The sequence below is a fragment of the Pelodiscus sinensis genome, chromosome 1 (genome assembly GCF_052426305.1).
Source record: "Pelodiscus sinensis isolate ZL-2025 chromosome 1, ASM5242630v1, whole genome shotgun sequence".
In the NCBI taxonomy this organism is placed as follows: Eukaryota; Metazoa; Chordata; order Testudines; family Trionychidae; genus Pelodiscus; species Pelodiscus sinensis.
Genome location: NC_143052.1, coordinates 158,833,654 through 158,849,504, shown reverse-complemented (window position 1 = coordinate 158,849,504; position 15,851 = coordinate 158,833,654). Strand labels below are relative to the sequence as shown.

Genomic DNA, 15,851 nt, shown 5'->3' with positions numbered 1-15,851 from the left:
TCCTTGTGCAGTGTGTCTTTCCACATAAGAACTATTATTTTAATCATCTGGGTGGGGTGAAGCAGCTCTCGAAGTGTATGTCAAGTCTATACAATAATTCAAAACAAGAATGAAGTAAAATACCATCTTCGGTTGAAATTACAGGTGAGTTGAGGGAGCCAGAATAGAACTGCCTTCCGTTAATATATGGTCAGAACACAGGACTAACATTCTGCTCTTTCAGCAGTGCTCTTGGAGGGGGTCAGCTTGAAGTTTGCATCTTTAGTGGGACTGTTTCCCCTGCAAACATATGGGAAATTAGCTTGAAGAGAAGAATGCTGTCCCCTGGGTCACTAACAGTTTCTTACAGCACCTGAATTTACGTTGATTTGTTTAAATCAAAGATTGGTCAGACCTAATAAATCTGCTTAGTAATGAGGTCTAACAAGATAGTTTTTAAAAGTTAATTAAGCTGTAAGGACAGTAGTTTTAAATACATGCATATTATCCATAGAAGAACAGGCTGTTATGGATGGTATCAGAAGCACTTTTTATGGTAGATTTCATTGAAATAAATTATACACAAGTTAGATATTTAATCATTCATTTGAAGCTTATTCTGTTTGTCAAGATTTTTTTAAAGGAAGTTAACTGAAGTGTCTATATAATACGGTTTTAAAAAACTTATTAACTCAAAGTTCATGTAGATGCCATCTTGAGAACATAAAAACGGCCATAATGGGTCAGACCAAAGGTCCATCTAACCCAGTATCTGGTCTGCTGACAGTGGCCAATACCAGATGCCCCAGAGGGAGGGATCTCAAGAGGTAATCCTCCTGTGATCCCTCCCGTCTCCCACTTCCAGAGATACAGAGGCTAGGGACACCATTCCTACCCATCCTGGGAATAGCCACTGATGGACCTAACCTCCATGAATCTTATCTAGCTCTTTTTTTTTTTTTTTTTTTTTTTTTTTTTTTTTTAAATCCTGTTGAAGTTCTAGCCTTCACTGCATCCTCTGGCAAAGAGTTCCACAGGCTGACTGTGCTCTGAGTGAAGAAAAATTTCCTTTTGTTTGTTTTTAAACATGCTGCCTGTTAATTTCATTTGGTGACCCCTAGTTCTTATATTGTCGGAATAAGTAAATAAATTTTCCTTATTCACTTTTTCCACACCAGTCATGATTTTACAGACCTCTATCATATCCTTCTTAGTCTCCTCTTTTCTAAGCTGAAAAGGCCAAGACTTTTTAATCTCTTCATATGGGACCTGTTCCAAACCCCTAATCATTTTGTTGCCCTTTTCTGAAGCTTTTCCAATGCCAATATATCTTTTTTGAGGTGAGGTGACCATGTCCGTATGCAGTATTCAAGATATGGATGTACCATAGTTTTCTATAGAGGCAATAAGATATTTTCTATCTTTATTCTCTATCCCTTTTTAAATGACTCTTAACATTCTATTTGCTGCTTTTTTTTTTTTCACTGCTGCTGCACACTGAGTGGATATTTTCAGAGACCTTTCCACAATGACTCTAGTATCTCTTGGATATCTAATTTGTAGTCTAATTAGTCCGCATCATATTGTGTGTGTGTGTGTGTGTGTGTGTGTGGGGATGGGATTATGTTTTTCAATGTGCATTACTTTTACATTTATCAACATTAAATTTCATTTGCACATTGTTGCCCAATCACTTAGTTGCAAATATTGGGTTCATAATAACGCCTTTTTAGAGACTGTAGAATGGGTGGTGTACAGTAGAGATGTTAAATATTGGTTAATTGAGAAGTCGATTGATCTCATTAATTCTTATTGGTTGATTATTGACTTGACTGTTCTGTAGTCCCTGAGAGTGGGGCCAGAGTGCACTGGGTGCTGCTTCCTCTTTGGGGGTGCCAGGCGGGAGCTGGTCCACAAGAGGAGATAGTTTAAAAAACTAGTTCTCCTCGCAGACTGGCTGCCTGTCACCCCATGCCTGTCGTGGCAGTAACCCCTATCTGGGGGTCAGGCGGGAGCTGAGCTCCCAGACCTGGCATGAGCCAGAACTGAGCTGGGTTGCCTGTCGTCCTGGCTCCTAATTCACTTTAAATGTAGAGCCGCAGCGGGTGTAGGTCCTGGGCCTGGCGCAAGCCGGGAGTGAGCTGAGCTGCTGGCCAGCCTGCTAAAAAATTTACTGGCAAAGGGAGGTGGGGGGAAATGCGCGTAGTCTATAGCATTAACCTATAAGCTTTTATCAGTTAATCAACTACACTGTTTACCTCCCTGCTGTGCTCTAGGGATGTAAGATGTTCCTATTAAAAGAACACATGCATAAAATGTGGCGAGGAGTGGCTATGAGTACTTGATTCTTACGCATGCCAATAGAAGGTTAAGTTTTCCAGGAACAAGTCAATAATAATGACTTCAGTGGCATTTCATGGGAGATAAGTCAAAGCAGACATTTTAGACCTGCATTCTTGGAAGCCCAAGAGATGTACTTGAATCTGCTTATTTCAAGTTGTTTTCCCTTACACGTTTCTTTCAAATGTGGTGTCATCAGTGTGTGCTTTTTTTAAAACACTGTTGTTTTTGCTTCTAGGTCAGACTGTGCCAAAATCCCAAACTTCAGTTGAAAAACAGCCCACCTTACATACTTGACATTTTACCAGACACTTACCAACATTTGCGACTTGTACTGAGCAAATATGACGACAACCAGAAACTTGCACAGCTCAGTGAGAATGAATATTTTAAAATCTACATTGACAGTCTCATGAAAAAATCAAAACGGGCTATCAGACTCTTTAAAGAGGGCAAGGAGCGGATGTATGAGGAACAGTCTCAGGACAGGTAAGAGAAATATTTACGTATCAATGTCTTGCTTATCCACATTCTTAACATTGTTTATCTGTATCCGCAATGTTTTGATGCTTTAATTATTTAAAGAGCAAAGTACTGTTTGGCTGCAGTGACTCTTCTGGGCCATCAGTAACTTACTGGTTTTATTCCACTAGGTACTGTTTGTGTCACTGTACATGAATTTAACTCCTAAGTGCATTTCCTTATGAAACATTTATTTCTTTAGAATTGCTTCTTCAGCCAACTTGGAGTATATAGGAGAGAGAGGCCCTCTAGCTAAAGCATTGCTAATATAATCTACTAATTACAAGGAGAAATTGAGAGATCCGCTATATTGACTGATATTTTCCCCAGCAATAAAGTGGAACAAAATTGTATGGTGCTTAGAACTTTTGGAGAGATGCAAGATTGTATACCGTGCATCTGATCCTTCAGAATGATGTAATAATGCTATTTCAGTGAAGATTCTTGCAGACCCCCCCCCCATACAGCAAGTGCACCCCCATTTTTCTAAGCCAGAAGTGAGCACCAAATAAAACTGAAGAAACAAGTTAAACTAAAAGCTACTGATAGCAATACACATAAATAGAACAAGCGTGTTCGGTTAACGGCACCAATCTGATTTCTGCTTTGCTGAGAGTTGGTGCCGTTAACCGAACACTCTTGTTCTATTTATGTGTATTGCTATCAGTAGCTTTTAGTTTAACTTGTTTCTTCAGTTTTATTTGGTGCTCACTTCTGGCTTAGAAAAATGGGGGTGCACTTGCCGTATAAGGGCGGGGGGGGGGCTGTGCTTCTATTATGCAAGAATCTTCACTGAAATAGCATTTAGATTTGTTCGAACAAACACAAGATGTATTTTTAGAGTTGTAACCTACTGGGGAGGAGCTAAGCTGAGGATTGCATTCCTGCCAAACCCCTTGCACCTGAATTCAGGACCAGTGCTACAGTGTAGCAGTTTCACTGCTGATGGAGACTTCTTGGACAGAGGCAGTGATAGTGAGTAAGTTCTTGTAGCACATCACTCTGCTGTTGCTAACACTAGTTAAAATATATTTTCCTGGCCAACTTGCTAGTGTCAAAAGACAACCGCTTCATGATGAACTGCAGTCTCTCTCACATTAGTTCAAAATTTTAAAGAATAAAAAAAAACCACTTCCACACCTACTGTTGATTGCATGACAGAGACTGCATGTCTATGAAGACTTGTAGATTAATTTACAGAAAGAAAATGTGATAAACTTATTTTAGTGTTAAGAAGCTCTGTCTTAGCTATTTTTAGTATGGATTCATAAGCATCTGAAGGGATGTTTTCACTGGAGATTTTGTTGGAGTCAATTACAACAGTGGTTTCTTTAGCAATCTGTTGATAGCATATGCAGAAGTCACTGTGCTACAAAGGAAATGAAAACTTTTATGGTAAGGGAGATTGGACTTAAGACCACAGTATGTAAACAGATCTTATTTAGCTATCCCCATAGCACTGTTGGTTTGCTACAATACTTGTAATAAGTAACAGCAATTTTCAATGTCACTTCTTTAAAAACAAAACGTAATATGGTTTTGGACTGACACTCAAACTTTCCCTTAGGCCAGATCTATACTAACATACGCAATTCCAACTATGTAGATAACATAGCTGGAGTTAATGTACCTTAAGCTGAACTTTGGCACCATTCCTGTAGCGGGAGCATTTCTCCTGTCCATTTCACTCAGGTGCCGACAGGGATACCCTCAGTTTACAATTTAGCAGATCTTTACTAGACCTGCTAAATCGAATGCCAGAAGATCAACTCTCGCAGCATCAATCCAGACTTGTGGGAAGGTGTGGCCCCACTGACTGACTAGGTTAGAAGAAAGGTTAGAGGGGCTTCCTTTCAGTTTTCTACTTCAAACCCTAAATAATACTAATGAGGGTGACACAGAAATGTGTTGTGTAAAGCAGGTGTTATATCAAACTTAATATTGTATACTTCTACCTTTACTAAATATCCAGTTTTTTGGTCATTATCAAAAGATGATCTAAGAAAAAGTATTTTAAATCAAGCCATATCAATTCAGTGTATTGGCCACTAGTAGTTATACTAGATTTTGTTGAGTACCTTTGGAAGCAATGATTTTCTTCTTCTGCTTTTCTAATAGGGATTGATGGTGGGAAATATGACGACTACAGTATAGAAGAGCAAAAAAAAAAATAAATTCGAATCTTCAGTGATATACTTGTTACTTCTGTTTTAAATAGGCAGTACTAGTGTGTGTACATTAGACACAAAGGGAATTGTAGTCTTCATGCAATTTTTATACTGATTTTTAACTATTTCAGTTAGGGATATGAATTTTTTTTAAATACCTAAATACAGGTTGGGCCATCCTGGTCCAACATCCCGGTACCTGAGCAGTCCTGAACCAGGAATCTTGCCGGACCAAGGGAGGTCAAGGCTCTTCTCTGGGCTGTGGGGGATCTCAAGAGTGTGGGCTGCCCTCCCCACTGCTGGGGCTCCTGGGGCCATTCTCCTGAAGCTTGGACTCTTTAGCCACCACCAGCCTCGCTGTTGCTGGGTTCCTCTCCAGGGCTGGGGATATCTTGCAGCTGCTGCTGGTCCCACTCCCACCAGGCTTCCTGTCAGGGGACTGGGGGGTTCGGCTGCTGCCAGGGTTCCCGGCCAGAGCTGGGAATTCTTCCTGGCTGCCACTGGGGCTCCCCAGGGCTAGACTCCCCACCTACTGGAGGGCCAGCCCCTGCTGGTCCATCTGGGTCTCCTCTGTACCTGTGGGACTCTCAGCTATCTTGTGCACATCACCTCTGGGGCTCTCTGGTCCGGCAACATCCATGGTCCTTCTGCAACACGGATGTTGCCAAAACAGAGAGTCCTAGATTTGGAAGGTTCAATGTGTAATTAAATTGGAACCCCCCCCCCCCCCAACTAATATGGATTTAATTATATTGAGGTGATACTATTACAATACACCTTTACCTATTTCCCTTCTGTGACTGGAATAAGCAAATTACTGAAAGCAACTTCATACGGATACAACTGCATCCTTGATAGGCAGTTGTGCCTTTGTGCGCTAGAATACTTAAAGGAGTCTAATTTTTCTTTGCAGACAAGTCTTAAGATAACATGCATACGGGGCTGGCGCCAGAACTTCTCTGGGCCCTAGGTATATTATAAATATCCTAGCAAACATTGATGGTAAAAGAATAAATGGCTTATGTTTACAAATAACTGATTTATAATTTGGTGTATAATGATCCTAATCTTTTTCTTTTTTCCTTCTGTATTAAGCAAGTATTTTTTGTGTGTAATTGTATGTTGGAAAAGTGTGAAAATGGTTGAGGGAAATGGGGTGAGAGGGTTGTGGCTGGTATTGGAAGGGAAGGCTGGAATGAGGGGAAAAGAGACAAGTTAGTAACTAGAAAGAGAGAGAATCGTGTAGGACATTGACTGAGGAAAAAGTCCTTCTCATTTCCCTTGGCCACTTAGGGATTTGTCTACACTTGCGATCGATCAACAAAACTTTTGTTCATGGTTTTGTTGTCTTGTTTTATTAACAAAAAAGCTTTGTCAACACAAGTGTAAGCACCACTTTGTCAGCAGGAGCGCTTTCTTGCCGACAAGTGAAAGTATTTTGACAGCAAAAGTCCCGACAAACAGCATTCATACATGACACCTTTAAGCTACCAGGTTATCTCGACAAAGCCTTAATGTTAAAAATTGCATAGTAGACATAGTCTTAGTCTTTTGGCTTCTTTGCTGAGGCTTGCCACTTTCAGAGAGGAGGCAACCCACTTGGACCCTTCGGTTAGTGCAGAAATCAGCTGCTTATTTGCTGGTGCCTTTTTCACTATGCCTGCACTTCACACTAGAAAAGTTTCATTTTACGATGTTATGCCCTATAAAGCTGTTGGTGGTTTAGGGTCTTTGTAGTGAGTTCCTCTTCTCTCCATGCATTTTTCTATTAACAGTTGAGATCAGATGGTCTGGTTGACAAGTTTCAGAGGTGTAGGCTTAATCTATTTCAGCAAAAACAAGGAGTTCGTGGCACCTTAAAGATTAACAAATGTATTTGGGCATAGGCTTTTGTAGTCTGGAACCCACATTGAATTAACAAACTTTGCATTGGAATATCCAAGTATTGGATACTACTGTCCTCCTCTCCTTTTTCTCCCCCCCCCCCCCCATGAGACAGAGTTTGTTGTTGAAATACAAGTTCAGATTGTTTTCGAACTGATGGTGTTTGTTTTAGTAAAGGTACTTAAACTCATTATACAGATTAAGTATATAGATGGAATACATACATTCAGTAAAGACAATAATTGGAGTGTTCACAAACTTTCCTTAGAGAAATAGATGTTGGCCACCAGTTCCATTTTCCCTCTTCTTCATTCTGGATATTTATTAACATTTTGAATTTCTTTTTAGTAGTACCACAAAGGCAAGATTTTTCTGTATCAATTTTTAAATGGATTCGTATCTGGGAAGTATTTAACAATTTTTTTCCCCTCAGAATAAAAGCCCGTTACCACTGTGAAGAGAACCTGCCTTCTAAGGTAGGCAGGCAGGCAGGCAAGTAGGTATGCAGGATGTGAAAATGAAAATTAGATTCTTCTGAAAGTTTTTAGGTTGCAGTGAGATTTCCCTTCCCTCCAAACTGACTTGAAACAAAGTAGTCTGAGAGCATTTTTTTGCGTACCTTAAGCATGTGAATAATTGAACTTGGAGTTTTGCGGAAGTAAAAACTGTGCTATTTTCTATAGCACTAATCTACATTAAACAAGATAAGTTATTTATACAAACACACTTTTCAGGAAGCCTGAAAAAGAGAATTTTATTGCAGGGGGCAGGTGAGAGCATGTGGTGGTCACCAATAGTGAAGTTAGTTTTATGGCTGTTTCCAGCCTACATACAGATAAGTAGCCTGCATTGCCCCAGTTATAAAGCAATTTTTCAGTGTCTCAAGGAAGGGTTTTTGATCCCTTTCACAACTTGGAGTATGTTACACAATCAGAACAATGTATTACTAGCAAAGATAACCAAATGGTAGTTAATAATTCAAATCGGAGAGAAGGAAGAACAAGATTTAAACTCAGATGTTTTTGATTTGAAAATTGTTTTTATTGCCTTAACTCCAGATCAAGTAGGACAGATGGTACATTTGCCTAATTGCTGTTTTTATACTGAACTTTATTACAAACATGCGGCAGTATTTTCAGCTTTAATATAAGCTCTAATTTTAGAGTTTTCTGGAATGTTTTTGATTATCAAAAATCTGAGCACAGCTCAGTGATCTGTAGTGGGAAATCCAGGGCCTAATTCTTCTCTGGTTGCACCTTTCACAATCATTTACACTATGCTAAGTGGGTATAAATGCTGTTAAATCAGAATGGTTGGTAGCATTATACAGCTACTCTGCACAAGTATAAATAAATGTTCTCACAAAGCAGTGAATAATCAGGCCCTCTAGACTGTCCATTTGCTGTTTGCTAGTCTCCTGTAATGATGGACACATAATTGTTGCTTGCTTTTTGGACTAAAAAGGAACTTGTTTGGTGTCCATCTTAGTTGGATAGTTTCAGCAGAGGAAAAGGAGGTATTTGAGGGGGGTCTCAGCTGGATAAAAATGGGTGGTTTTCTGGAGTATGATGATCATGCTGTTTGGAGTGGCTCATGTCCGATGGCAAACCATTCCCAGAGAGTTGTTTTCCATGGGTTCACTGTCAGGCTGGAAGGGCATTATGAGTGGGGGCCCCCACAGGGATTAAGCATTCCATGGTCTGGTTCTGTCCATTGTCTCTATCAATGATGTAGAGAATGGCATGGAGAGTACATTTGTAAAGTTGGCAAAATATACCAAGTTCGGAGGAATTGTATGTGCTTTGGAGGACTGGATTAAAATTCAAAATGTTCTAGACAAAATGGAGAAATGGTCTCAAGTCAGCAGGATGAAATTTGGTAAGAACCTATGCAAAGTGTTCTTTTCTAAGTGGAGTAATCAATTGCACACATACAAAATGGGAAATGACTGCATAGGAAAGAGCACTTAAGAAAGGGATCCTGGGGGTCATGGTGCATCACAAACTAAATGTGAGTGAACAGTGTGACACTGTTGCTAAAAAACCAAACATCATTCTGAGATGTATTTGCATGAGTGTGGTAAGGAAGCCACAAGAAGTAATTCCTTCACTCTGCTCCATGGTAAGGCCTCAGTTGGAGTATTGTGTCCAGTTCTGGGTGTCATATTATAGGAAAGAGGTAGATAAATGGAGAAAGTCCAGAGAGGAGCAACAAAAATTATTCAAGGTGTAGAAAATGTAACCTATGAAAGAAGATTACAAATCCAATCTTTTGCATAGGCTAGAGAAGAGAAGAGTGGGGGAGGGGACTTAAGTTTTCAAATAAATAAAATGCTGTTACAAGGAGGAGGAAGAAACATTGGTCTAGTTAAGCGCTCTCGAGAAGCAGTGGGCAAAAATTGCAGCAAGGGCTGTTTAGATTGTACATTAGGAAAAGCTTCCTAACTGTCAGGGTGGTTAAGCACTGGAATAGATTACCTAGGGAGGTTGTGGAATTGCGGTCATTGGAGGTTTTCAATTGCAGGTTAGATAAACACCTGTCAGGAATGATCCAGGTACTATTTAGTCCTTCCATGAGTGCAGGGGCTGGACTAGAGGATCTTGATTCTATGACTGAGCATGCCAACTTCTAAGTATTCTTGTCCAAAGCAGGCAGTATGTTCTATAACTGGCGATATGTTCTATAATTTGAATTCACCAACCCAGTAATGAACATCAACTCCTAGACCACTGTTAACAGTCTTTCTATAGAATAAGTCTGTGGGTCCTTGGGATCGCCAGTCCATCTTGCCACCTAGTCAAAATGGGCTTAGTGATAAATGGTCACTTGCACCAGCAATCACAAACTATTCAGGTGCTTCCAATCCAAAGAGACCAGTCACTTATCCAAGCTCAATTTGTACCTTAGATCTCACGTCAAAGACAGTGAATTTAGGCAGTCCAGTACTAAACTTATAGGTTTAACGAGGAAAGAAAAGTTATTTACAGACTAAAGCAAGCAGCATATATACACAAATGAGTTCAGACTGCGGCTCTAAAAGGTTACAGAGATGTAGTGAGCTGTCAGTATTGAATGTCTCTTCAATTATTCAGTATTGAATGTTTCTTATATCTACCATCCTGACAGAGAGATGTAAAATCCTTCATGTTAGTTCTATTTTATTTCTCTGTTCCAGCATTCAACCTGTTGGGATAAGATTTTCCGCATGAATTTACCCTCGGGTATAGGATAAAAGCTTTGACTGCTCCATATAATGGCCCTCTTAATTTTTGATAGTTCACTTGGATGTGCAGAGGGAGTGATTCTTTCCATCCAAGTTCACAAGTTCAGAGCAGGTACTTTTACAATTCTAAAGTAAGCTTGTATTTTACCTTATACGGAATACGGCCATTACCAGTGAGATTGCATGTAGCAATTCATAAGCCATACATGGTCTAAATACTAGAACAAACTTACAAAATACTGAATAGTCTTGCAGCACCTTAGGGACTAACAAAAAATGTAGATGTATCATGAGCTTTTGGGGGCACAGCTCTCTTCTTCAAATGAATGGAATTAAGGCGTCCAGTTTCAAAATAAATAGCACAGAAAGAGACACTTATTTGGAAATTGGACTCCTTAACTCCATTCCTCTGAAGAAGTGGGTGGTGCCCATGAAAGCTCATGATACTATCTACACATTTTGTCTCTAAGGTGCTGCAAGACTATTCGTTAGTCTGTAACTGAAAAAAATTAAGTAATACAGTATCCCTCTGCAACTCTAGATACGAAAACATTCTTAGAAGAATAATGGCTATTTTGAATATAATCATATGTAGTTACACGTATGTTAATTACCAGCTCTGGGTGTGTCAGTTCTCAACCAAAGCCTATGGTTTTGGCCAAGAGATGGTACTTGGCTTACCAGTATCACAGTGACATTCTTGGCTACAGTAGTTGAGTAATTTTAAATTTGGTTTGGTGCCTGAAGTGCCTGTTCTTGATCTGTGGCAACCCTTTCTGTGTCTTCCCATGACTTACACCAGAATAAAGCCATTCAAGACTAACGTGTGCTTGTGCAAATAGACCCCTACCTACAGCCACAGATGAACATTAGAATGACCACAGTGGTCCATCTAGCTCGCTAGCCTGTCTTCTAAAAGTGGCCAAATATGGCCACATACTCACTGCAGATACTGTTGTGCTCTGGGATTTGAGTCAGAGCAGTGGTGGCAACATGCTGTAGCCTAGTTGTGTAGATACAACTGATTCTTAAACTTATCACAAACTGAGAGCCCCTTGGCTCTTCTATCTCTCTCATGAAGATGCTCCCTTCACCCACTGCCAATATATGGATGGATTTTGTGGAACAAGTGCTTGTTTTTCCACCTCAGAAGATTTCTGCCTTAATCAGTGTCCTACGCACAGGCACTCCCCAAGTCATGAATGTCCGCACATAAGAATGCTCACCTACAGCCTTAGGAGAGCAGGCAAGAGATGCAGGAGTTAGTGAGTGGCATGAGCACAGGCTGGAAGACTGCAGCCAGATCCATTATCACCCTTCCCCTTGCTGGCTTTCCTCTCCATGGGTTCAGCATTGCTTTGGGCAGCCCCCAGCCCCATCCCTCAGCCCCCCTCTTTTGCGCCAGCAGTCTGTGCACCCCTATTCACCAGGAGGCAGCAAATGGTGCAAGCACAGGATAGAGGACTCCAGAGAAGTGGTGGTGGTGGTGGAGTTGGGGCGGGGGGGGTCGGTACGGGGCGGTTTGGAGCTAGGTACTTCAGCCTATGGTCCTGGGCTAAGGGGAGCCCTGCAAAGAGATCTCTGATCCACCTGCTTGGTGTGGAGAAGGGACGTGACTCTATGCTCCACCATACCCCTTCCCTCCAGGCCTAGAGTTACAAGCACTGGGAAGCTTCCTTCACCTGCAGGCTCAGCCTCCACAGCTCCCATTCTCTGGTAATTAGGGACAATGGGAGCTGCAGAGGGTGGTGCCTGTGGGTGAGTTCTAAGCAGCATGCAGAGCCACCAGCCCTCCGCCCTTTTTCCCCCCCTCCCCGTTCCATTAAAGGGAAGCTGCTCCAGATAAGTGCCCTGCCTCCCAACCCTCTGCCTCTGCCCTGAGACCCCTCCTGCCCAGAGCCGCCTCCTCACACCCCAAATCCCTGGGCCGCATCCTGGAGCTCACACCCCCAATCAGAGCTCCTTATTGCCTCCCACACATACACCCCTGCCCAACTCACAGCCCTTTCCTGCATTGTGAACCCCTCACTGTTGGCCCTACCCTAGACCCTAAGGGCCCCTCCCCAAAAATCTAATAGGTCTGGGTACCTGGAAGTGCCCTGTGGCCAGGAGATGATCAGAGGTCCCTATCTCCTCAGTTTCCTCTAATTAAATCTGCCTTTCCTAAGTGTAAAAAAACAACCGGTTTCTTAATCAATTTTATTGTTTTTCTGTTTTGTTTAATAACTTGTATTGCAACAGTATTATTTTCTTCTGTATTTCATTGCATATATGCAGTATTTCAATTACGTTATGGGTTAAATAGGTTTTTGTGGGCTAGCCTGGGAACCTAACCACCATTGAATGCATTTTCCCATAGAAACAATCTTCTTAGAGTTCCAAACAATCAACTTAAAAATGAACTTTTGGAACACAACCCATTTGTAATTTGGGGACTTCTTGGATACGCCTGTGATATCTTTAGTGATGGTTGTCGTCTTAGTGAAAGCGGCTAGTCTTGCCACGTATCATGGCACACTGAGAAAACCCATAAGAAAAGATTTATCAAAATTGTTTTGAAATATTTTAGCATTATCTAATTTTTATCTTTTCACTTGTTTAAAATGTTTTCCTTCACAAATCCTCCCTCCCCCACCCTCGGCATTTTATGATATTGTTAATTAAAATCTAGAAACATGAAAGAATGAGGTCTCCTTTGTATTTTTTAAAACATAAAAACAAATGGCGCATAATCACTTTCCAGTGGCCCATTTACTGTATAGTTCATAAAAACTGTTTTGGCAGTCTGAAACAAAACAGAACACAGATTAATTATAAAATAAACACAATGATGATTATTTTGTTGCCAAAGAATTCTTGATCAGATGCTAAGCTAAAAATATACTTTTCTTGTTAGAACTTTAATAAGAACAGATTCTAGGACTCCATACAATGTAAAAAATAATCCATATGTGGAAAGGAATGGGATTATATATTACCTGTCAAAATGATCATACAAATAGAAGAAGAAAGGTTTTTACTGAAATATAATATACAAGAAAGTTTAAAGATACCAGTAAGTATTATTTCTGTAAATTCTTAAAAAATCTTCTTATTGGGCCCCTACCAAATTCATCAATTTTTGTCAATTTCATAGTTATAAGATTTTAAAAATTGTAAATTTCATGATTTCAGCTATTTAATATGAAATTTCATGGTGTTCTAATTATAGGGGTCCTGATCCAAAAAGGAATTGTGGGGTGATCACCAGGTTATTGTAGAGGGAGTTTCAGTATGGCTACCCTTATTTTTGCGCTGTTGCAGTGAACATCTGGATAGTGGCAGCTGCTGGATGGGAGCCCAGCTCTGAAGACAGAGCTACCACCAGCAGTAGCACAGAAGTAAGGATGGCATAGCATAGGATGATGTTGCCACTAGGGCTGTCCTTAGGCATACACAGCATACATGGCTGCATAGGACAACAGGAAATTTGGGGCACCACATATGCAGGTGTGCCTACGAATGGCCCTGACTGCCATCTGCTCTTCTCTCTCTCTGGCCAAGCCCCTCCCTCCTTTGACTGCTCTCTTGGCTGCTGGCAGCAAGGCTGCCTTCTCTCTTCCTCCTGACCACGTGCTCCTACTGGTCAGCCAGTGGCCGAGCTGGTATCTTCTTCTTGCCACAATGGGAGTGGAGAGAATGTCTCAGCCTCTGTTGAGGCCCCCAAGAATCACTGAATACCAGCAGCAGAGGCACCAGAAGGGAATGGGTGCACAAAGGAAGCCCTGTTCCCTGGCAGGAGCCACATGGGTGTGCAAGGGAAGTGCTGAGCCCTGACAGGAGCCGTGTGTGGGGGGGCGGGGAGGCAGGCAGCTTCAGGTAATTTGTGTAGGACCCTATAAATTTGTAAGAATGGCCCTGATTTACCTTTACTTCTATGCTGCTGTCTGCAGAGCTAGGCCCTCAGTCAGCAGCCGTTGCTCTCTGGCTCCGCAGCTCTATGGCAGTGTCACAGAAGTAAGGGTGGTATATATGGTATTGCCACCCTTCTGTGCTGTGTTGGAGGGGTGCTGCTGTCAGAAATGGGCATCTGGTCAACAGTTGTCTGGCTAGCTGCCCAGCTGTGAAGTCAGTATCGCCGCCCTTATTTCTGCACTCACCATTTCCTCCCAAAATAACTGCCCTCCCCTCCCCAGAATTCCTTTTTGGATTAGTTCCCCCTAATTTGAGAAATGCTGGTCTCTCCCAAGAAATAGGATAAAAGCACAGAAAAGACCAGATTTCATGGCCCTTGACACATTTTTCATGGCTGTGAATTTGGTAGGGCCCTACCTATAATACCGTAAAAAAAAAAAAATCTCCCCCCCCCCCCCATTATATCATTTAACACTAAGTGTACTTTTGTTTTACTACTTTTTAAATTGTGCTTGGGTCATCATAGATGTTACTGTCCAGCAAGTCAAATTCAAAGCATACTTTTATGGCAGAGCAACTTTGTTTTGTGCACCTGCATTACTGATGAGGTCCACACATTCTCAGGGTCATCTTGTTTATGTAGGTCTTACCATCTCATCTTATTTAAATATTTATCTAATAATGAGATTTTCTTGTGTTTAAAAATCAGAATATCAAAATAAGACACTTTTTTTTTTTAACAGCTCAGATTTTACACAGGCAGTGAGTGAGATTCACATGTTGGCATTTTTAATCTCTCAGTCACCCTTTATTTACTTTTTAAAATATAAAATGTTTGGAATTGTTCTTTTGTCTAAGAACATCATTTTGATTATTGGATTAGAGTGAAAGGGAAAAGTGCTATTTGCAGAAAATAAGCAAATGAAAAGAGTAAGGAAAACAGCTCTGACTTAAATAAAATAGAGAAAATTCTTAACCATCTAAAAATTGAAAAACATTGATAAGTTTATTTATGGAACAGGTTATATAGCAAGGAGTGAGCTGATTTACTGTCATCGGTATTTCATTTTGTAATGTACATGAATAATACATTGCAGGGTATTTGTTTTGCAGCCAATATGGCGCTAAAGGATTTTTATTGTTTAGGTATACTTAGGTTTGTCTCTGGCATTTGATCAAAAAACTGTATTTCACCCATAATTTGATCAATTACTTGTGAGGAAATTTTTAAATTGCCTTGTATTGTATTAAAAGACTCTTAACCATGATCTCTGTTCACTACCTAAGTGTTTTTCTGTGTGCCCAGGTTGAAACTCTCTAGTGTAGCACCCTCAGGACTTGACCAGTACTGAACCAGAGAATTTGCTGAACCAGTGGAGATCGATATTGTCTAACAGCATTACCAACACTTCTACTGCTTACTTGGCTCTTAGAAGACTTTTAAAAGTAAATTAGAGCTACATACCACCACAGAACACAGAGGACTGGTGGCTGTAAACAAACTTCATGGGACCATGGAAAACTTGTTCACAGCCATGATAAGTGGACATCCGGCTACCTAAAATCATGCCAGACCACGGATGTTAGCAGATTAGAAAGGTCAGAGATTGTCAGACTAGAGAGATTCAACCTGTACTTCCATATGACATGAAAGTGTACTGACTTTGTGAACTGAGTAATATTTTGGTATACCAGAATTCAATTTACACAATTTTTTTAAAACAATAGTTGGTCATAATAAAAATAACCAATTTTTATCAATTTTCTGGCATATCTTACTACATTATGTAACTTCTGAGGGATGGACTCTGACCTAGCCATCTGAGTAATCCTAGAAGAGC

General features: G+C 40.7%; 1 protein-coding gene across 5 annotated transcripts in view; it reads left to right on the top strand.

Moving 5' to 3' along the window:
* The window catches only part of CBLB (Cbl proto-oncogene B), a 201,963-nt gene that overhangs the window by 10,475 nt on the left and 175,637 nt on the right, over positions 1-15,851 (top strand). For all 5 annotated transcript variants that reach the window (XM_014570330.4, XM_006116796.5, XM_014570329.4 and 2 more), the window contains exon 3: positions 2,558-2,808. In XM_014570330.4, the coding sequence (XP_014425816.3) occupies positions 2,558-2,808 (251 nt within the window). The remainder of the gene's footprint in view (positions 1-2,557; positions 2,809-15,851) is intronic.